This window comes from Barbus barbus, assembly GCF_936440315.1.
Source record: "Barbus barbus genome assembly, chromosome: 13".
Taxonomy (NCBI): domain Eukaryota; kingdom Metazoa; phylum Chordata; class Actinopteri; order Cypriniformes; family Cyprinidae; genus Barbus; species Barbus barbus.
In genome coordinates, this window is record NC_136741.1 from 13,135,939 (window position 1) to 13,160,881 (window position 24,943).

The window sequence follows — 24,943 nt, forward strand, 5'->3', positions numbered from 1 at the left end:
AATGTTCAAATATGATCTAAGATCAGTTTTTAAGAGATACAATGATTGACTACAGGAGAACTTTTAAATGTACTAAATAGCAACATAATAATTACAAATGTGCAATTTACCAATATACAAATGAACTCTAAAGTTCAGCTAACTGCATTTAAAGGTGCAGTCTATAATAATGACAGGGTTGTTGACATAGGTACTGTTGTCTAAATTCTAAATATGGTTTCTTCCGCCCCCGCCCCCTCCTCCTCAGACTCAATGTTCACATATTGGAGGGCGATGAACTTTAAACTGTAAACTGGTGTGTTGATTGAGTTTTAATATGCACCTTTAATACAAATTGAAACTACTATTTTCATTTACAATACATTGCATTGCAATTTACACGCAATTAAGTGTTCGAAAACATTACATTAGTTTGCATTTAAGTATTTTCTTTTAAAGTATATTATTTCTGTAATAGGCTAACTACTGTTTTTAAATATATGCTAAGTGTGCTTATTTTTCAAAAGGGATGTAACATCAGTAGCTAAAAAAAGTTGTTTTATTCTACAAGTTGCCCCTCATGGGGGCAGCCATGTTGAGTGTCAATTTTTTTCGTCCTCCATTTTTGACAACCTCTATTTTTCTCGACACCTCTATAAGCATAATTTGCATTGTTATCAATCTTCAATCATCCACCTGACAGCCATAATAAACAACCACACTATCTGAAGTCTCGTAAACACAGTTTTATCTGTAATTCAACAGAGCGCCTTAATCTTCAAGGTGAGAGTTTTCTTTAGAACGTTCAGTGAAATTAAAATACACAGCACAAGCACAAAATGCAAGCTCATTTATAGGGAAGAAGTCATGCTGCATTTTGTCATTTCAAAACATCACTGGACTAATAAGTCACTGTGCACTTGAAATATTCCTGTGTAAATATCTCTCTATAATGCTACATTTTCCAGTACATTGACTTTTATGCCTGCATTTTTCTTAAAATTGCCTTAAGCAAATATTTTTTTGAAATACCACACATACAATGTCCCTACTACCTGACAGATAACACTGAAACAGGTGTCCAAAGAAATCACATCTGTCCGTAATAGCCCTAGGCTTGGTAAACAGCAAAAAAGTGTCAAGAAATACTGTATTTTCTGGATTATAAGTTATATGTCTTTTTAATCATCTGAAACATGCTGCAACTTATATAAGGCAATTAACGTCAAGCACATAAAACATAGACCAAAAAATCTTTTGCTAATCGACATTACAGCCCACTCGTCATAACACTAAAATGCAGTCAATGAAACAGAAAAAGTTGCATAGCTCAGTTTAAACAGACTGTTGTACAATATTGAAGAAAAACTGAAATGCAGTGGAAATGTGGAATCACTGAGTGTGATGATGGTGATTTATTGATTTATTTTGATGAATTTGTGGTAAAGCACTTGGCGTTTATAATGAATATATATTATAATATATTATAATATAATATAATATATTATAACATTATAATATAATGAATATATATAATTGTTTATAATGAATACTAATATGTTTATTTGTTCTTGTTCAGTTCTGAATAGTGTTCAATAGAAGGATTTTTTTGTAGCGTGATAGGAACTAAAATGCATGTTTATATTGTTTATAATGTTAATTTACTGGTATTTTACATTATTTCTGGATGCAAGTATAAAATACGACTCAATGTTTTTTTTCTAACAACACTGTGTGACATATTCAGATGCAACTTTTTTTCCAAAAAATGGTACTTCCTGCCTGTCAGTGACTCTACACAAAAATGCTCCAATCTGATTGGCTGACTTTATGTAACTTCTGATATAAAGATCAAGAGTCAGATTTTTGATCAGTTTCATAATCATATCATATCGTTTCACATTTTAACGCCCAAACTCTGGAACAATCTACCTAACACTGTTCGGGAAGCAGACACACTCTGTCAGTTTAAATCTAGATTACAGACCCATCTCTTTAACCTGGTTTACACATAATACACTATCGCATTTATATAATTCAAATCCGTTAAAGGATTGTTAGGCAGCATTATTAGGTCAACCGGAACCGGGAACACTTCCCAAAACACCTGATGTACTTGTTACATTGTTAGAAGAATGGCATCTACGTTAATATTAGTCTGTTTCTTTCTTATTCCGAGGTCACAGTAGCCACCCAGAGCCAGACTGTATAAAGATGTAAAGTCGATGTAAAGCTGCTTTGACACAATTTGCATTGTTAAAAGCGCTATACAAATAATATTTAACTTGACTTGACAGTTCATGGCCAGAATAAATTGCCACGAAAAGTAAAATGTGTGGACTTGTGAGACTAGACTGAAGTTAGCAAACATCTGAAATCGCTTACAGCACCTCTAACTGTCAATATCCAGTTAGCCATAACTAAAGTTGCTAGAAACCTGAAGCATTTCCTTATGTCTCCTTATTTCCCTATGGTTACCTGAGAATCGCATGGAGCCTCCTCTTGTGAAGAGGGCTGGAGCCTGGAAGGCGTAGATGACATCACTCTCTGAGATGCTCGTCATGTCATCTTCATCAGAGAAAGAGCGCTGGAACCCATTTGGATTCATCTCTGTCAAAATCACCTATCAAGAGAAAGAGAAATGTTGATTTGAGAGTAAAACGGAAACGGATCACTCACAGAAACGGATTATTCACATGGACAAGAAACTTGAGACCTAGAGTAAACAAAGAAGATTTCAGGTTCTTCTCAAGCCACTTCCCAAAAGCTGTTGTCACATCACAAATCTACAGATAAGGGGATTTTAGCTCAAAGGCTCAGCATGACAAACTATTAGGCTCAGCGGTAGATCTATTTCTATTGTTTTCTGTTTCACTCACTCACACCATTACAATAGTTCTCACCACTTTTTTGTTCTCTACCACACACACATACAAGTGTACACAGACACATGGGCTATATTATATATTATATTACAAATCATATACAAAAAAATAAAAAATAGTGGCTAATATCAAACAGAAAATGGAATGTCAATTTGTAGCATTACATTTTAGGATATACCACTCAGTTCTGTTATACAGCACAATTTGTAGTATATAATGCAGTAAGAGGTTAGTATGGTAGTATGCTAGTCTCGTGTAGCCAGACCCTCAGACTGACGGCTGAAGGTCTGGGAACTTTGGCCGCTTTGAATGGCCAAGGCCCGCCCAAGAGGTCATATGACAGACAGGTAAAGCAACCACGTTCCAATCACATTTTGTTTTGTTCCGCATCATGTTTAGGGGTGTGGAAGTGTTGCCACAATAACAGTGTAAAACTCTCCGACATATTTTAAAGATTCTATGCCACAAACTTTTAATATTTCACATTTTGACCACAGTTTGTTGTCTTAACAGTTGTAAACACGACGGCTTTCTTCTTTCGTGAGGGGGTTTGGCATCAAGGCATCTTTGTTTCCAGGCGGAACGTTAAAGAACGCAACACACGTCTCCCGGAAATCCTGTATAATTCAACCAATCCGATGACGACTTCGAAACTCCTGAAGTGTTTCCACTTTAGTGTGCCATATGCATCAGACATTTAGCCAACGTTCCGTGGGCGTGACGTCTGAGGCTGAGACTAGTGCTATTCTGAACAAGCCATGCACATACACTAACACACTCACCTTATTATCACCTCCCACCACAAGAGGGAGACACCATCTACATTAGTATATCAGTGCAAGATCCCCTAAACAAGGCAGATTTTTCCAAATTGCTAAGTAATACCTATTATAAGCTCTGTGAAACAGGCTAAATAAAAATATGTTGCCTGAACCCATCATATAATATTCAGTATTGAGATTTAGGCTAAGTAGGTAGTCAGTAATCCCTTTTCCCTTAATCTCTGAGGAAGGCTGTGCCCTGCGCTGATGTGTCTGCCCTCTCATATTATTTGGGGGTGGCTTTGAAATAGCCATAGCATCCTGTAAGCCTCTCCACAGTAGGCCTATTACTGACAGAGCTGAAGAGATCAACATATTACTGTGTAGAAGATTAGTAATGGTGGTCTAAATGAAATCTAAATACATTTTTTCTTATACAATTATTAGCAGAGGAAAAAAGTAGAAAATCGGTAACACTTTAGCATAGGGACCAATTCTCAATATTAACTAGTTGCCTATTGGCATGCCTATTATTAACATATGGCTGTTTATTAGTACTTATAAAGCACATATTCTGCATGACCATATTCTACGTCCCTAATCTACCCAAACTACCTTACTAACTATTAATAAACAGCAAATTAGGAGTTTATTCAGGCAAAAGTCGTAGTTAATGGTTTGTTAATGGCGATAATTGGACCTTAAAATAAAGTGTGACCAATAAAACCCCATGAATGTTAGAATTCTTGGTGGTTGGTTAGTCCCTTTCATGGAGACACTGAGAGCTGGATAAGAAAGAACCTTTTAAAAAAAGATGGTAACAGGGTTTTTACCTTGCAGTAATAGCATCTGGCCATCTATTCTTTCCCAGATGCATTATATCCTTATCCATCCTCAGGTAACACATTATATGTGTATAATTTGAATGCACTAAATTAGTCAAGCAGATAAATTAAAACACTTGAATAAATTGATAAATTATTCAGTTTCTATATAATTGTGGTTCCCTGTATTTTGCCATGGGTAATTAAAATGGATCAATGACTTCTCAAAAAGCATGAAATAAAGATTTTAGCAAACTAATCTACACAATTTTATTACTTTAAAAATGAACCTACTCTTTATTTTTCTATTTATCCTGTATATGTACACAATAAATTACCATAGTGTATGAAATGTGCTATAACTACAACTGCCTTGTCAGACATGGAATGTGAACCTGCACACTGTATTATGGAAAAAAATAATAGCATCGATTGGTTGTACATTTTAATTTTGAGTGCATTGCTATAGTGCAATAAAATTAAAAGGGTCTTTTTATTTTACCAAAATTACTGTTATCCCACAATAATAATAATAAAAAATCCTAACAGATACAAGAGGGTTTCAGTATTGCATGCTTGAACCCCTAATAATAATAAGTAATCAATCAAAACAATGTTGAACTGGGAATAGAGATTTTGGTGTGAATGAGAAAAGAACGATCATGCTGTTCAACATCAGCGGTTATTAATGTCAGACTGTACAATATACATTTTTGTCATGATTGACAATATTGATAATTTAAGTCATGCTCTGGCATCCGCATTGACAAATGAAACTGAAATGGTTCCAAACAATCTACTCAACAATCTAAACAATCTCTTTAATCTACTGTATTGATAAAATCATGGTAAAATCATCATTACTAAAAAAGCCATGACATGTAAAATGTCGAACCCAACAAAAGCCAAACTCAATGTGCACAAGGTTTCAGTGAGTGAATATGTAAATTAATAAATGTTGTAAGGATTATAGCAGTGGCATTAAAAATGTGCATCTTGCAGCACAATAACACCTTGAGCTCTGGCTGAGCAAGTCTGGGAAGTTTCCATTAACCAACAGATGGAGTGTATTCAGAGAAGGCAGTTTAATGGAGTATGAATAGCGCATTTGTTCGCTATTACTATCTGTGAGCCTGGAAGATGTATGCAAGAAGAATTCTTCTTTGGCAAGACTGTGTAAGGTGTGCGCGTGCATTACAATACAATATGTGAGTGTGTATTACACACAATTAAGTTCAGGAATAGGAAAATATGACGGAGAGAGGGAGAGAGAGAGACAAAATGAGATGACAGACATCAGGTCTTACCTGGTCTGGAGAGATCTTGCCCTCCTCTGCTACCATGGCCCTGAGCATTGAGATAGACCCAAAGAGAGGCACAGCCAACCCTACTCTCAGAAACCGCTGACCTTCAGTGTTGAACACCAGAATCACATTAAGGGCCCTAAACAAACGAAAACATACACATTTAGCACATCATCGAATGCAACTGTTCAGTCATGATATCAATTTGTAGGACAATTCAGCTAATTCACTATGGGTTCCTTGATGTTTTTGATTTAAGAGTAAAAATTGGAAAGTATCTTCAAAGTAATGATGTCCACATACTCCATAAATTTTTACTCATAAATTGAAAGCTGCCATTCTAAAAACCCATTAGAAAATTCCACATTAAAACAGCCACAAAGTCTACAGTACATGATCTATTGCTAAGGGTGGATTGACAGCTGCAGGGAGGACATATGTTTTGTGGGCCAAAACCCAGAAACAAGTTATCATTTAAGCACTTCAGTTTCTGTAATCCAGAGGTCAATGTTTTTTTTTTTTGAATGGGTTTGAAAACATTTGGTTAAATACTTGAAATATTTGTAGTTGACAAAAGCTCAATATAATGTCACGTTTTATTCTGAAACATAAAATAATTCACCCAAAAATAAAATATTGTCAATATTTACTCACCGATATGCTATTCCAAAACAGGATCACTTTCTCTTCTCCTGTGGAACATGTTTTCTTTTTTTTTAAAGTGGAAGTCAATGTTGTTTGGCTCTCAATGTTCTTAAAAATATCTTCTTTCGTGTTCCACAGAAGGAAGAAAGCAATACAGGTTTGGAATGACATAAAGGTGATAAAATGATTTCTCATTTTTTAATGGACCATCCTTTTAACAATGATTAAAACCACTGTAACACATCCACTTCTGTCTTATTGCTTTGCTAGTTACCAATGCTGCATATGAAAGAATACGTGATAAAGTCAGTAATGAGTCAGATTTGCCACAGGTCCAACAGACTGACTCAGTATAGATATGTCTGTGTTTTCTGTGTACAGCTTGTGAAGGTACTGTAGATTAAAATCAGCACGTCTGGACAGCAACACTACCACATACACGCAGCTTGTGGATGCACATTAGAACTGAGACCTGATCTGTTTCCAACTGTATTTGTTTGGCTGGAAATGGCCTCAAACAAGCCAGTCGAACAGCAGATGATTGCCTCAATGCATCGGCATTTTTCACTGCAGCTGCAGTTGTGGCTCTAAAGACTTGGATGGACTTTCTGCTGCATTATTGAAAGCCATATGTGAAATGCTGGACCCAACAAAAGCACTCAGTTATTCAAAACCACACTCTCACTCGAGTGGACCAGTGAGAAGACAACTGAATCCTTTTAGATTTTATCTCTGGTGGCACGCAATGGTGAGAGTCATGTGACAGGTTGGATGTGTTACTTCTTGTAAAGACATATTTGTGTACAATTACTCTGGAAAGTACTGTTTGCTGCATGCCAAATGTCTATGCAGACATGAGCTTAATCACATATAATATTCTTTAATGTCAATGCTGAATGCACTAATAGGGTGAATCTGTTTCATATTGGCAATAAGAAAAATATGCATATATGAAACAGTTATTGACTTATTAACGTGGCCATTTTTCAGCTGACATTAACGACATTAAGCAGTACAATAGTGCCATGACATAATCAATGACTTGTATATTATTTATAAAAACTATGATTACAAGGGCAGGTTGTTGATTAACAAAGATTCATTTTTGCACATCTCCTTGCAATATTATAAGCTCTAAACACTTTTACCATTTATGATTCGTAAACACATTTTAAAGTTCGTATCACATAACCAGCTCCATATATATCATTTTTCTGACATGGTAAACATGCTCAGTATATAGCACACCTGGTACAGCACTACACTTGTGACGAAAAGTGCTCAGGCATCAGTGAAAAACAAGTTATGATAAAAGAGCTTAAAGGTTTGTAGAAGCTAGAGTGGCATGATTGCTTCAAAAATGTGTTTTTCATCTCATGTTTACTTTTGTTAACAATATAGGTTTAGGGCAGGTTTAGGTTTAATGATATAGCATCAACCATTTAGTGCCCCGGGTCATTTCTGAACTTCCATAATATACAATAACTAATATAGTGAAACAATGCCAGATTCATGTTCATCTGTATCGGATAAAACCAAAAGCATTTTAAGCGCCACTCATTGGATATGTCAGTGTTGTGAAACACACAAGAAGCAATGTAGTACCGTTTTGCTGAAATGTCAACAGTGTTACGTTTTTTCCAATAAGCCTAGGTTGATATTTTTCTAATAAGTTTTCTAAAGCATTATGATAACTTTCTGTGAGGAACAGACCATATTGCATTAATGAGAGATGAGAAGTAATGAGAGAAATACCATTACAGAACCATTATTTTTAATCAGATCATTGTAATACATTGGTTGATCCAGTTCACGAAACTGGATTGAATGATATGTACTGATCTGGTTCTCAAGCTTAATCTGGTCACAACAATTTACATTTTTGGGTGAAATAATCTTAAATTGTGAAGTAGCCTATATTTGTAAAATACAATTGCAAGTATACATCTTGGCAGTATCGCCTGTACAAAAATGAACAACAACAACAAAAAAATTCTAGTTCAATTAAAAAATATTGTGTACAGATTGTATTACAATAATGAGAATTAATTTATTTTACAAAAAATGACAATGGTTTCTTAAATAAGAAAGTATTTCTTGAAAGTTTTGATGAGTTTCAGCCAACAGCTCATTGAAAGAGACTGATCTAAATCATTTATTGTATTTGGTATCTCTGTTGGCAGAGGATGACCAGCGGCACTGTTCTGACCAGCAGCACTTTGGGACTGTAGGGCTGAGGACATCTGATTGGCCCCTAAAGTCTTGCCCAGGAGTTCAACTCACATGTGAGCAGTGCTAGTCTGCTGACAGAATTGTTACTGTCTGTCCGTGGCATTTGTCTATTTTAATAGATGTTTTTCTAATAATTCATAACAATAAGTATGGCAGGTTTTAGTACTAAAACTAGTACTCACTGACATTTACTGACGACCTTCAAATTTGGCCCCCTAAACTTTCAGTGCAGACATTCTCTTTTCAATTTAATGAATGTGAAATCTGGCAGTTAGGGATTCAGAGAAAATCTGAATGTTTCGAACAGTATTACTGGTAAAATCCTTCATGATGAGCCATAGTTCTCTCTATATATTTCTCTCATTCTATTATCGGTTTTTACTGACAGGTTGACAGTCTCAACAGAGAGATTTTGCTGACTGGCAGTATTTGAGATCTAAGAAAATTGAGACAATGTTCTGTTAAGAGCTGTGCACTTAGTCATTCATCACATGCAGTATTTCAGGGTAGCCAAGGACACAAACAAACTTAAACACACAATAGCAAACGTACACAGACACACATTTGCTGTATATACAAACACACATCAAAAAACATATACAGACAAACAGTCCTAATAGATTCCAAATAAACAGAGACAGAAGACATACCTGGTCTGTCGCAGTGGGATTGGAAGTGAAATACACAGGAAAGGGTCAAAAGTGTTGCTCTGTTTAAGGCAATGAGGGCACGTCAATGATGACCTGAAAAATAGAAATAACCATGAGACATTTAATTCTACCTGGAATCTACCAATGAACTGCACTGTGTATCAGTGGCGCCTGCAGCTGTATGGCTATATGCACTGTGCATACCAGAACAAGTGCTTTGATTGACCTGAGAAACATTTTCCCTGAAATTTTTTGTGTTGACTGAATCATTCTTTTGAGTCAGTTCTCTCTTTTCAGTGAACTGGCCGAAAAAGATTGCATTTGTTTGAACTCTTCTCTCACTGAATTACATAACCCTGGCCAGGGGTCTGAAATGAATGAGTGCAAATTGGACAAAAATGCCCTGTACAATTAAAATAAATAAATAAATACTCTGTATCTGTGCGTACCCTCAAATGAAATCCTGCAGTCACCCATATTCTGTATCAACAATTTTTCTACTGTAAAATGTTTATACACTCCATGGCAAAACATTAAAAGTAAAACATATTTAATTTTTACAGTCAAAAATGGGCTTTAATAAGGAGTTGGTCCTCCCATTGCTACTAAAACAACCTTGAATCTGACTCTGATTTAGCATGCCAATTCATCCTGAAAGTGTTTAGAGGGTTTCAGGTCTGGTCTTTGTGTAAGTCAGTCAAGTTCTTCTAAACCAGATTCAGGAAATTATTTCTTTATGAATCTCACATTGTGAGACATGTTAAACTGAAAGGGTACAGCCAATTCTATTAAAATGTGTGTCTAAGGAGACTGCATGGCTGTATTCTTTATTTGTATAGCTTAGATTTTCAAAAACCGTTCGTATGATTCATATGATAACTTCAAAGAGAGTCTGATTCTCATTCTTGCAATATGACTTAAGCTTTTTGACAATATGGGCTTTCTCTTCTTGTCCTTCAGTATTTTTGCTACAACTGGCTTAACTATGTTGTTAATGCAGATCCAGCATATATATTTCATAAATTACAAAAGGCTTCCCTGTGGTTTATTGTCCTGTATTTGCCACTTCATCCTAATCCTAAAACTACAATATTTTTCTTAAATTCCCTGATAATTTTGCTGGTTAAGTTCCTTTTCTTCTTGTCTTGAATTAATGTAAAAAAAGAAAACCCATAAACATTCTTAAAAAAAGATAGATGCATTAAGAAGATATTAGGACTTACTGTATTTTCATGAGTACATAATTCATTGAAATTCTTTTTATCATCACGTCTACAAACACTTTTCTTTTTTAAGGGAAGCTCTTTATGTTCCACTTTATGTTCCATTTCACTGCATTTAAAATTCAAGTCTGGTCAACTCTGATTTGTGAATTTGTATCATGAGAAGACCAACCGTTGCACTGTCTGAAGAAATGTTATTGTCTGTGACCCTTCTAGCATTTAAATATGTTTAATATCTTAATATCAATTATATATATCTTGTGATTTATATTTGTGTGTGTATATTTTTATTTTTTATTTTTTTGGAAAGGGGACTGTATGAGCACGTCTGTCTCTAAGCCTGATATAGAGCTTCCCTTCCTGACTCAACAGCTGAACACTGGAAATGCATTTGAGTTCTGCAGGTGCAGAATATCAGCGGGAACAAAAAGCGAGTACAGATAGAGGGATGAAAAATGAACACAGAAGCAGAGAGGATGATGGGAGTGAGAAACAAGGATAGAAGAGACATCTGTAAGTGGAATAAATGAAAAAGAAAGTGAAGGAACAGTAGACGTAGAATGCAGCTGAAATCGAATTATGTTGGGGTCCAATTGTCTCTCGTGAACTTGGCAGGGCTGTCATATCAACCGGCGGAGACCCCTTAAAATAGCAGTGCATACCTACAACCACACATACTCAACAGATATTTGTATTTGCGCCACATACAAATAAATGATGCACTTGTTAGTGTGAAAGACTGTATGAGGAGTGTGAAGATGTAGATGAATGATGAAGAGCGGTGAAAATAACAGCATGTGAACATTATATCAGCAATGACAATAATTGGCTGCTTAATTAACTGTGCATAATCAGTTGACAGAAATTACATGGGTAGAATCATTTTGTGGCTTATACTTTGCCATACAGAGCCATGGCAGAATCAACTCCGTACCACTTTCACAAAAAGAATAAAAAGGGAGAAACTGTTTTGCATAAAATGTTTTTGGAATTTTAGAACTATTTGATCAAATTATCAAAAGTATATCGTTTAATTACTGTCACAGTTGCTTGGATGAGCAGGAGAGACTTGAGGTGAGGTGAGGATCTATTGGCAAGCAACAAATATTGTCTGGAACTAGTAACAAGAGAAATGCAGGAGCAACACTAAACAACCTAACAAGAAGAACAGACAAAGAATTGAACCAAGCAGGGGGTATACATACACAGGAACCAATCACAAACCAAGGACAGTGGAATTGCAGTGAAAGAGAACTCAAAAAAAAAAAAAAAAAACTAGACACGAGAAAATATAACGTGAGAGCTATTACGTGAGAATGATCAAAATTTCAAAACAAAAACAATAGTACAATATATATGTAAACATTCCTCAACATTGTGGCACATAATTTGGACCTTTTCAATAAAGAATGTGAAGTCATGCCGCGTTGCATGCTGGGGCACCGTCACCATTCTGGGAGCATCACCTTCTGCTACAAATGCTGAAATTAATAATTAATTTTTTTCTCTTAAGTTTTGTAGAATTTTTTTTACAATGTTGATCTGATTACCGCTGGATGCTCGCTGCTGCTTCAGCCATCATATGGTAGATTATTCAAATAAAATGTTTGTTCAACAATCTGACAGATGTCGATCCATTTCTTTGTTGGAAACATTTTAAGGACAAAATAATAACTGTTGTAAATGTATATACATTTTTCTGTGGTCGCACGGAAGAGAATCAGAAATTGTGAGTTACATTCAGCAAACAAACACAAGCACACTGTATTTTTTTTTTTTTTTTTCAACAAAAGACAACTAAAATTAAATAGCTGGAAGCTTGTGAATAGATTTGTAGCATTTTAAAATGGTGATTTAATGTAGGAAAACAGTGATGCTAAAAGACAAGCAGATGAGCCCTGAATATTAACAACTTGTTTAATTACACGTAATGAAGAAAATGCTTATGCATTAAGACAGACCGTATTTAAAGTTCATATTTTAGGTTCATCAGTTTATCTGCACATAGTATGCTTTATAGGTGTGTATAGAATGTGGTATTTTAATATCACTGTCTCAGTGCATTAAGCGTTCTTTATACGAGGAAAACGCTTTACGCATTGCATTCACATTTTGGGCTTATGTGTGTATCTGCATAGTATGCTTTACAATTTTGTCTTTATCACTATCTTGGTACCTTAAGCAACATTAAGTGCTATTTGTGTTAAGCGTTTTAATGTCCCTGTTCATACTCGCAAAGGTAATGTTAATTGTTCAATTAAACTAAATTAAAAACTTTCAAAAACACGTTGCAATGTAATTCTTTTATCGAGTTTAATCGGTGACATTATTAAGAGATTTATTATCTGGCGTCTTCTCGTCATCTCCACGACCTGCTTCCCTTGGTGTTTTTACACAGAGAAAAGGCAAAAATAAATAAATAAATACTGCATTGTCCAATTTTCAGAGTTACTTTTGCACTTCTCGATGCAGCATTCATGACACACAATGGTGACATTTTTCACAATCGTGACAGAAAATCTAAATACTGCCCTAAACTCAACAGCGGAATGGCAACGTGATCCTCCCAGTATGGTGGAAAAACAAAGCAGTTTCCCAGAACTCAATGCGGCATGAAGTCAGCTTCACATTCTCTATAGCATGGTGGGATGTCCATTGAGAAAACTGTCTTTGAAGTAGTCTGGTCAAGATGTCAGAAGAACGTGATTGGTTTGTTGGGCTAAGGTGGAGTCAGTCCACCGTATCCCTGTGTTACCCTTTCCTCAAGGTCATTCGTCAAATTGTTCTGTAATGTTACGCCAGTGAATGTTATGCTCATCAAAGACGAAACAATAATTTTACAAAAGAAAGTCAAACCACTTTGCTCAATGACAGAGCTTTGATCTAAATACAATGAGGTTCTTTTATTTCTCCTTTTAAACCTTTGTACATTGCAAACCCTGATTGTTAACTTCAATTCAGATAATATTTAAATAATGCATTGGTACGATCTTTTCTCTTTTTTAGATCCCTCTGTGAGGTACAGTATTTGTACTCTTTTTAATTGCAGAAAATTGCACAGAAAAGGTGAACTGAGCTACTTTGGAGCAAATGTTTTATCAGCATAGGCGTAATTTACGGGTGGGACGGGTGGGACATGTCCCCACCACTTTTTACCAGGCTCGATATTGTCCCCACCACTTTTAAAAAGTAACTGAAAAATAGATTGCGTAAGGTATGTATTAAAGGAAAAGCACCATCTACAAATCGTCACTCTTCATAATCTAATTCATTCATTTAACAATTTTTTCCGCCGGTCAGAAGCTTTTCAACATCCTCAAAGATGAATATTAAGTCTCCTTGTGAAACTATCGCGAGATACACGATATGCGTCATGGGATATGTAGTTTCCTTTCCCTATAATTAATTAGTCTACAGATCCTGTACCTCTTTTAAAATTTATTTGTAGTCTACAATGTTAATACTGTATTTTAGTCTTAAGGTCTCTGCACACTGAGTCCGAAATTTTCGCATGCGTTTTTTCGCATTCTTAAAAATTCATCACGCACAGAGACCTTGCACACTGAGTCCAATGCGTTTTAATTAATCCGTTGCGAAAGAATTCGCAAAACTATACAAAATGTCTTCAAGCAGTGAGGATGATTTTGTTGGCCTCTCTCTTTTTAAAAAAAGAAAAAGAAAAAGGAAATATTGGGTCCATCCAATCCTTAGATTGCGCAGAGAGGAAGGAGAGTTCCACCTCCTTATCAAAGAGCTGCGGGATTATCCCGAGAGATTCAAAGTTTATTTCAGGATGTCAGTGCCTCAGTTTGATACTTTGCTAGCGATACTGAATCCACATATTAAAAAGAAGACCACCAATTTCCGTGAACCAATTTATCCTGAACAGAGACTGTCTGAGGTATGGATACACCAACACACACACACACACACACCCCCCGAACTGCGGCATCGGAAAGGTGCGCGCCAGGCATAAAAAAATAGGCAACAGCAGTTCTTTATATTCTGTATCTTTGTATTCCGCAATTTGTTTGTCATAAAGTGCTCTGTGCTGCAAGACGAAGTGTATTAATTTGTCTGACACCATTTTGGATTTTGGCTTTCGCTTGTACGGTGGCTCTGAATGGTCAAAACACCTTCTCAAAGCATCTCAAAATGCTTTATACGGATGCAAAAAACGCAAAAAATCGAACCCGATCCGATTTTTTTTGACGGACGACAATTTCGGAGGCAGTGTGCAAACGTGATTGACAACGTGAGGTCGTATTTATTTTTCAACGTGCGAAAATTTCGGACGAAAAATTCGGACTCAGTGTGCAATGGCCTTTACTGTGCGTGGCTGCTTCACTAAAAAGCTTCTTATATCACTTCCACACTTTCTTTTGGACATTTTGTTGATGTTTTAACATTTATGCTATAGGTAGCAACATTTACCGTTAACTAGCCTTTACATGTGGGGTGGGGGAGGAAAAAATAGAGCTTTTATAAAAACGTCATAAAAAAAAGATTCGTCAAAACAATTTAATTTATTTAATTAATAAAGGTAGTTTAACTATTTCAAACACAAATGAACTCTCATTCATGTTTTACACAAGGTTTTGCGTAGTTCAGGATTGGTTAAATTATTTGATTGGATGAGGAAACATTTTGTGGGCTTGTCTTGACTCTTGACGTAATGTTGATTCTTCGTTCAGCGCGTGCATTGATCACACCTACTTTTAGCAAGTTGTCCTTTTAGCAAGTTGTTCCACATTGTGAATGTTACGTTTTGCTTATTTGGATGTTTATAGACATATTTGTGAATGTGATGCATGTGTGGAAATTAAGTGCATTTCCAACTCTGAAATCAGTCACCAAGTAAATTCGGTTATTAAATAAACAAATAGCAAAACGTTTTGTGCGGTGTCCCCACCACTTTTCAAAGCAAAGTTACGCCACTGTTTATCAGGTCAAATGATCCAGCCTAAATGTGGTCTATAGACTTACATTTTGTTTTATCGGTAGCTGAAAGCATAATAATTTCAGGCAAAGTAGTAAACAAACACAAGGGGCAGAGTATGTGTGGAATTTAAACAACAAGCATTCTGAGCCTTTCTGGGTGTACATTCAGCATGGGCCTGCTAATGACCCCCAATAGTACTGAACTCTCTTTGATCCAAGAATGGAGCTGAAATTAAATAGCAAATGATGGTAAATTAGCAAATGATGTCACCCTCATGCCATTCCAAACCTGTATGTGTGTTTTTTATTTACATGTGACACAAAAAAGGATTTTTCAATAATTTTGATATAGATCTTTTCCATTCAACAACTTCAAATAGCTGTCAAACTCCAAAAATAAACAAATAAATAAATGAATGAATAAAAATAAAAAGGTACAATATATGTATCCCAACCCTTGCACTATATTCCAAGGCTCCTGGAAAGGCAGGGGAATATACCTTTAAAAGCAAGTACTTCTGTTCTTTTACTTTCACTTGTAATAGAGAAATATTTAACGAGCAGTATCTGTACTTTCACTCAAGTAATAGAGTTGTGTACTTTGTCCACATCTGCAATTATGTTCCTATATGTTTTTAATTTTATTTTACAGAACACTAAATTATCATCTCCAGTGAGCTGTTAACTAAATTACTACTAGAATCAGATCAATGAGTCAATGAGTTTGAGAACCAGATGAGTCTGATTCATATTATTCAAACCATAATAACAATTCTAATTATTCAGTTATCTAAACTGGATGAGACCATGAAATGATCCAACTCAAAAAAAAATAATGTCTGTCTCAGAAGCTACGGCATATGTATAAAGAAGACTTGTTATACTTTAATTTTCTCATTATCTATTTTACTTGGGTGGGAAAAATCGACAAGTGCATCCATTAATGTTTTACATAAGCATTCAGTATAGCCTTCACGCTGCAATCTGTAGTGAAGGGACCTTGACAGCTCACAACTCAGCACCCAACTTTTCAGCAACACAGCAGGTTGAACAGGTTTACAAAAACAGGCCACAACTTAAAGGGATAGTTCACCCAAAAAAGAAAATTCTGTCATCATTTACTCACCCTAGTTCCAAACCTGTATGAATTTCTTTGTTCTGCCGAACACACAGGAAGATATTTTGAAGAAAGTTTGTAACCAGGTTGTTTTGGGGCACCATTGACGTCCATAGTAGGAAAAATAAATAAATACTATGGAAATCAATGGTGCCCCAGAACTGTTCTGTTTCCCACATTCTTCAGAATATCTTCCTTTGTGTTCAGCAGAACAAAGACATTCATACAGGTTTGGTGCTACTTGAGGGTGAGTAAATGATGACCGAATTTTCATTTTTGGGTGAGCTATCCCTTTAAGTCCAGGCCCACATAGTTCTTTTCTAAAAAGAGTTCTACTCAGTTTGCCCATTTTTATCACAATCCAGAGACAGCAACCTGAGACCAGCCTAAGGAAACACAGAAGTCTGTTCTGAGTTTGAGATTATATTTAAAACAACTCAGCTTCTGAATAAATCAACACAGGGCCTGCTGAACTCCTAGACATAACTTTAGCAACATCGGGGGATATTTTTGCAATATTTTTGTGCAGTCCTATACATAAAATATCCTATATGTGAATGGCTGGTTTCAGGGTGTTTTTACAAGTAATCAAACTGATATGTAGTTAAAATCTAATTTTAATATTGCAACCAAACCCAGATTAGTCATCACAACTACAATCCTATTGCCAGTGAGACAGCAGATATGCATTTATGCCTGTCTTACGGTTATCTATACTGCAGCTGAGGCAGAACCATCATTTATTTATTTTCTTTTTTTTCAGGATAGGAACTAAGAGAGAGTGAGCACTAAAGCACTCAAGGTGGGCTTGGATGATATATACAAATAATATCTTGACCTTTTTTATTCTTTCTATAATATTTAATACATATCTTGCAATATATGAATCTGCTCTGTTGTTAAATTATATCTGTAATATTATATTCTGTAATATCATTATAGGCTATTTATTTGAAATATAATTTTATTTAAATTTCAATAATTTAAGTATATTTTTATAATTATATGGATGGACAAAATAATGTGACCACCCATTATTATAGAGGTTAAGTCTACAGTATAGGCTACTATGAAAAAACAAATGCTTTTGTATATCAGTGTAGTATAAGCAATGTCCATTTTGTATATTTGCACATTATTATTATTTTTTTTTTATTATTATCTGTGTCCTGTCGCTGTCATTCTGTCGCACTGTGGAACTACTGTCACTAAAACAAATTCCTCATATGTGCAAACATACCTGGCAATAAAGCTAATTCTGATTCTGTTTACTACAAGCCGTTGGTGAAATCTGTGACTTGTTACATGGGGAAAAAAAATTGTTTGCTGTTTTGAGACCTGATTATAACTGCATACACTAAGCATGGCAAGATTTCAGCAGCAAAGAAGAAAAGTGTTCGAAAACCAAAAATGAATGAAGGGGATCATCGATCATAAAGAAGAATGGTGTCCAACCAACACAAAACTGCTGCTGTAAAGTGACAGCAAACCTCAGTAGGCTATTCACCTTGAAAACCATGATTTCACAAAAACAGACCACAGAGAACTTCACAATGCCAACATCTATGAAAGAGCTGCTATTGTTAAAACACCAAGCTGGTGCACTATGATGAACTTTAACATCTGCCCTTGCCAATAAATCACCTGACTCGAATATTATCAAACCAGAGAAGAGTGAAAAGCAGACTCTGTTCTGATAGATGACTGTAGACTATTCAGAAGTTGTATGAATGTTCTAAGCTGTATTAAAGGCTAATTATTTTAAAACACTGGTCTTTATTTGTGAATCAAACTCATCGTCTTCACGATCAAAAATGACCGGACGCCTGAAATGTAACTTTTTTTATTCTTCAGTAAAATCAATCTAATATATTTTGTTCAATAATATTTTTTCTTTTGTATTTTGAGAGAAATATATATATATATATATATATATATATATATATATATATATATATATATATATATATATATATATATGCAATAATTATTATCAATTGTTCCCATTGAAAATAGTACAAAAAAAGTTCTCTTTAATTTTTTAAAAATAATTTTTCAACTAATGCAGTATCTCAGATTAGCACCTCTTGGTGAGAGCAAAGAAAGAAAAACATGTAGTTTCATGGTGTAACCACTAGATGCCTGTATATGAGTCTATAGAGAGGCTTTTGAATTCCCTAGTTGTTTTTATACATAATTGTTTACTTTTATTAGGTTGTGGATTTAAATGTATATTAATTCTCAAAGACTACTTTTTGCCAAGGTTTATTTTTGTTGTTGTTTTAAATGTTGATTTGAAGCGTCAGTTTTTGAACTGATGTTTTAGAGTGTAACCCTTCCTTGCTGTCCACTTTTTTTTTTACTAAATTGTAGTTGAATTATTGATTTTATTTTACATAGTTGCTGCAGGCCCCACTTTCCATCCTCTTCCCCCCTTGCTGAACGCGATCGATTTCGAAAGCGAAAGTACCGATAAAACAGCGCACATAAGAAAGCGATTGCACGCTTTAGCGAGCGTCAGCAACTGCACGCGAACACAGATTGCACCCCCCCCCCCCCCCCCCCCCCCACACACACACACACACACACAACGTGATTTGTGCCCCCCCCAGAAATTTAAATGCCTGATGGAGGTGCCATGGAGCCGGCTCTGAGTTGCCGTGTTACAAGCACACCAGTTCATAGGGGTGTGTGTGTATAAGTGTGTGTGAGTGGGTGTGTTGATTTTGCACTCTAGATGTTTTAGAGTTTCACCCCTTCATTGCTGTGCAATTTTTTTTTCTGCATCATGGGGGATTTGTAGATTGTACACACAAAATTTTTTTTTTGCCATTTCCAATTCATTTCTTATGGTCGGTAATTTTTGACCGAAGACCATGAGTGTGACTACTTTTTTTTATGAGCACTTAGCTTTTTCGAATCATGCCCTCAATTTTTTTTTGTGTGTTCACATACCAAGTTTCATAAAAGTCACCAAGTTTCGTACCATTCCGATGAAGCTACGACTTTTAAAATTTCTTGAAAGTGTCAAAATTTATTCAAAGTGTCAAAATATCATGTGGTGCAACCATCCGGCCATAACTTTTTTTTTTGTAACCATCTTTGAAATTACCTTAAATTTATTCAGATTAATTTTCTGCACTATTTGACATGATTGCAGTTTTATACAGGATTACAAAACACTTTGGAAAAGCATTTGCATTCATATTTTCATCATAATATACAAACAAACTTTGTCTGACGATTTCCATTTTATGAAATATCATGTGGTGCGACCATCAAGAAACAACCATTTTAGGACTTTTATGTTGAAATCCATTCAAAGATAGGACTTTGCATCATATACCAAGTTGCTAAGGACCCATAGAAGCATCAAGCAGGTTTGTAAGTCTCTTTCATATTTGGAAAAAAATAACCTTTTTAACGGCTGATATGTAGTTACCACATTTGTATATCATGTGGTATGATCTCAAAAAAACTATGAACATTAAGTTATTTCTGCAAGTATTTATTTTCATTATAAATTTAATAGTAACGTTTTTTGGGAAGCTAGCTTGTTTTGTTAAGGTTACCAATTCTGTGCTTGTAAATTTTGACTGAATTTGAAAATGTCATGTGGTGCGACCAAATATCATGTGGTGCGACCACTGCAGAGCGTTTTCCATTGTAGATATATGTCCCAGATTGGGAGTTTTTGTGCTTTTATATTCAATTCATGGTTTATATACATAAAATACTTTATTTTAGTATAATTTGGAATAGATTTTTATGCAATTTGGGTCATTTCAGATGGTTTGTGTTTAATATTTGTACAATGAGAAAAAAATTCAGAGCATGTCATTTTAGTTTGATAATTATGCATTTATTATTTATTTTTGAATGACTATTTTAATCTATTCTACCAGATTATACTGCCAAGCAAAGTAAAATAAACATCAGAAGGTATCTTGTTTCAACTGTGAAAAGATTTCAATACACACACAATACACATTTTTCAAGTTCAGGTCCACCAACGTTAATCTACTCTCCTGTCTGGTTTGTTTGTCAGACAAAAATGACGGATTCGGTGTTATAAGATCGCCTGTTAATCAAACTCCCGGCGAAGGGTCAATTGAGCAGCCAATATTGGACAAAGTACAGTTAAAGAAATGCCTGCAGTTAATGCCACGTGCTGCTTAAGTTAAGTCTGTTAACTACATTTAAGAAGCAACTCTGAAATTATAGAACAAAAATAAGAGGTCATTATTTACAAAAACTCTAATTAAATGCAAATACTTTGTTTCTAAACACTTTAATTACTGAGAACATTTTAAAACATTATTAAGCATGTTAAGGAATTTATTTAATTTTCATATAAATCAAGATCGCACCACATGACATTTTTTAAGACTACGGCCAATTCATCTAGTAGATGAAAAAAATTTTAATATGAATTTATGTGTACACAACATTCTAAATATTTTAACAATTATAATAGATATTAATATTTTTTTGTATTTTAAAATTGGCGACAAAATTGGATTCGAAAATCCTTATACATCAATGACACATTTACCAACATATGGTATATTTTCCTATATCATTTTAAAATGTCTCATGAAGCGGTGAAAATTTCTGAATAAACTATTGGACCACAGTTTTGAATTAGTTGAATTTCAATTAATCAATTAATTAAAAATGAACAGTTTAAACTGACTCAAGGAAACTAATCAGCCTCATTGACTCTAACATCATTTTTGATATACTAAGGTTTAAACACTATTAAAACTTCTCCATTTTAAAACTCATACTAATGATTCCTTTGCACAATCTGACTCTGCTTTTGCCTAGATCGACACACTATTTCCCGTCTAAATACTGTAAAGCTGATATAAAGTCACCCAGCTTTATATTAAGCTGATGTAAAGCTGCTTTGACACAATTTGTATTGTTAAAAGCGCTATACAAATAATATTGACTTGACTTGATACTCAACATGCAATTGAAACTAATAATTATCTAATAATGCAATCTTTATGAAACTTAATTAAACATTACATTCACAGCAATATTCAGAACATGTAAATCGCAAGCAAAATCATCGCAAATACTGTATAAAATGAATATTCAACATATTGCTCAGCTCTGCTACATCTCCAACATGGCAAACGAATGCTCTATTACTGCAGCAGAAACCAATATTAACTAGAAAACTGCAACTACAGTAGTCCAAAATGTCTGCACTGTAAAGCCATCTCTATAATCAAAGTCCTTGAGGAAACTTCAATGCGTTCAGTCTCTTTATTAAACACCTATGGAGAACAAGAAATGCTCACAGCTGCAAACTGATTCTGAATCCAGACTTTAATGACCACATCATGAATGCTGCTGAAGTGTTTTGTCTTTCTATATTTCATATCTTATCAGAGATAAACCACCACAGGCAATGTCAGATTGACAGACAGATTGACTTTAATTATAAACAAATACTGAAAGCAGATATATCACAGCCTTACTTCCTGTGTTAATGTGTAGATATAAATAAACACGCAGTCTGTGCAATATGAAATATTAGGCATTCGGTTTTCAAAGTTAGAGCAACCAAGACAGCTAATGGAATTACAAATTGAAGCTGTGAAATCAAGAACTCACTGAGAAGCAGAACCTTTTCTCTCAATTGAAGAAAATTGCTGAGTCCATCTCTACCTGCCTTTCTACTGGTGAGGATTTCTGGAAGTCTAAATGTGAGTGGGCATGAAGCTAGGAAAATTAGGATATTTATAAAGAGCTTTGATTCTTTAGAATGTTAAGCACTGAAGAAAGAAATAATTAAACCTACTCAAATAACTTTTGCTCACTTGAAAACTTAATATTCAGCATTTGCATATTGCTCACATCTGCAAAAGCAGAAATGCTGTTGGCGAGAAGGTTTTTGTCAAACCAAAAATAGGTGAATATAATGCTTGCGTAATATTCTCTATAGTAGAGCGTATGATTTCATTGTGGATAACTTGATCATTTTCACTCTGCAGAAAGTTCCGGCGCAGATGTTTCAACAGCCCTGCAGCCTGAGAGAGACAGTGAATAGCATGAAGCCTGCTGTTTTCTAGAGAGCTCACACAGCGTGTGCCGGATGAGCCCATTTGTATGAAAGGAGACAAACTCTCATCCAAACTGCGGTATAGAAGATAACCAGTCAGTTTCCTCATTGATGGATGTCCGAATAATCGGTGCACATGATTATTTAGGGAATCTGGAAGAATTACAGCCTAAAAAATATTACTTATTAGTATGCATCCAATTTATTGAACTTAAAAATGTCAAATTGTGTGACCTGGCTAATGCAATTAATTAAACTGCAACTGACTGCATGTTAATTATATAGTTTGCATGAGCTGCGTTGATTAAAGTGAAGGAATGAGATTGAAGAAGAGTGGATTTTGCATTTTCTGTTCTCACTAGGAAAAGCACACACGAGAAAACTGCCCCCCTCATTGGTCTTTAAAAGGCATTTTTAAAGGAACATACTTTTGTTTGTTGTAATCTCATTGGCAGAAGTATTATCGAATGGAAAGCGTCAAAGCCATTCTTGGAGGGCATTTGTTTTAGCTGAATTTACACTAAAGATTTACAACATGATAAAGCATGAAAGAATGTGGTCTAACATTGTTTCTATGCCTGTTGTGCAACAACTTGAAGCCACTTTTTCACTATCTCTGATCAACAGACCGGAAGTCATTTATTACCAGAGGAGAATTGTATGGGAGCTGCATGGAGCTCCGATATGTATATGCAGAATTTTCATATTTAATCAAAACTAGTAGTGTGAGAGAAGAACTATCAATATATTCCACCAAATGTTATTCCTGAAACACATTTTTTTGGGTGGTTATGATTAATTACACTACCATTAAAAAATTTGGCATCAGAATTTTTAAAAAATAAATTCATATTTTCATTTTAAGAATTAACTAAATAAATCAAAGAAGAGACATACTTTCACATTGTTAGAAAAAAAACATACCAAGTTCTGAATCAAATACTCCAAATGGTGTGATAATTCACACATTTTTAACTAAAAAAACTTAAATTACTCAAATATATAGGCACTTAAAGAGTAAGGTGGCATTAGAACTTCAAGAAAACTTGACTTAATAGGCCTGCTGTTATTTTAGCCCCTTTTTATTAGCAGCAGTGTATGAGATATTTCTGTAAGTGTGTAAAGTCATGTAAAGTAAAGTCATGTTCTGTATGTCATGTCAAATATTTGAGAAAATATTCACAGCATGATTTTTGACCAAACTGTGCAACCCTACTATCTGTTTATTGTATAATGGTCTTGCCGTATGTATAACAGCACGCAGGTTGTTACATGTTACAGTAGGTTCAGACAACACAACATACTGTATAGGTTTTATGCAATTCCATTGCCATATCAAATACCACTGACATACAGTACACAGTAATCAAAGACGCCTAATCCCACACAAGTGTCCCAGTAGAATGCAAAGCTCAGGCAGACAGATAAAGGACGGACTTGATCTAAAATCAAAGACTAAGGGGTTTCTGACCTGTACTGAGCTTGGAAGTGCTCCTGTACGAAACTGTGTCGTGTTCCAGGCTGCTGTGAGTTTGCTGGGCCCGGGCATGAACTCTCCTCCAATTCCACAGGACCCTGAGAGGTGTAAGCAGAAGGAATGAGTGGAAAAAATATATTTAGCTGTTTTTCACAGTGGTTTTGGGATGTGCAACAACAGTTTACTCAGGGAATTACATTAGACATTGAAAGCACTAAGATTGACTGCAGAAAAATGTTTTAATACAACCAGATTTATTTAGAAAAATACAGGCTGTGAGTTAATACCTAACTGAGACAGATATAGCTACTGTCAAAAGCTATAGCTACTGCTTTGGAGATATTGACACAAAACACATTGACATTCATAAAATTCATTTGAATTATAATTGAGTTTAGAGGTTTTTGTCCTAGATTTCTTTGGATTTAGTATCTAAACTTTTCATTTTCCCCTCTTATGTGTAAATTTCAGCCCTAAGTTATGCTGTTCCTGTTTTTATCACTTTTGACTGCCTCTCAAGGCACCTTGTCCAAGGCATAGCCTACCACTAGTAAACATAGAGAAAGAAAACAAAAAGTTAAGAAAAGAAAGCATGCAACGCAATACTGCTGATTCAATTATTAGAATTATATAAGGACACAATGGATAAGTTCCTGAAAGGAGAGAGAAACAGGCTGAAAGTTCAAGTGTCATGAAAATTTAAAAGGGGTCCTATTATGCTTTTTCACTTTTTGAATTTTAGTCAGTGTGTAGTGTGTATGTTTGGGCATAAAAAGATCTACAAAGTTACAAATTTCAAAGTCCACTCCAAAGGGAGATATTTCGT

General features: G+C 35.0%; 1 protein-coding gene across 1 annotated transcript in view; it reads right to left on the reverse strand.

The window, feature by feature from the left end:
• The window catches only part of LOC306878836 (ubiquitin carboxyl-terminal hydrolase 43-like), a gene marked incomplete at its 3' end in the record, with an annotated part of 99,275 nt that overhangs the window by 41,023 nt on the left and 33,309 nt on the right, over window positions 1-24,943 (reverse strand). The window contains exons 3-6 of the mRNA XM_079431395.1: window positions 24,112-24,215; window positions 9,281-9,373; window positions 5,757-5,892; window positions 2,458-2,602 (exon numbers count right to left, since the gene is read on the reverse strand). Of these exons, the coding sequence (XP_079287521.1) occupies window positions 2,458-2,602; window positions 5,757-5,892; window positions 9,281-9,373; window positions 24,112-24,215 (478 nt within the window). The remainder of the gene's footprint in view (window positions 1-2,457; window positions 2,603-5,756; window positions 5,893-9,280; window positions 9,374-24,111; window positions 24,216-24,943) is intronic.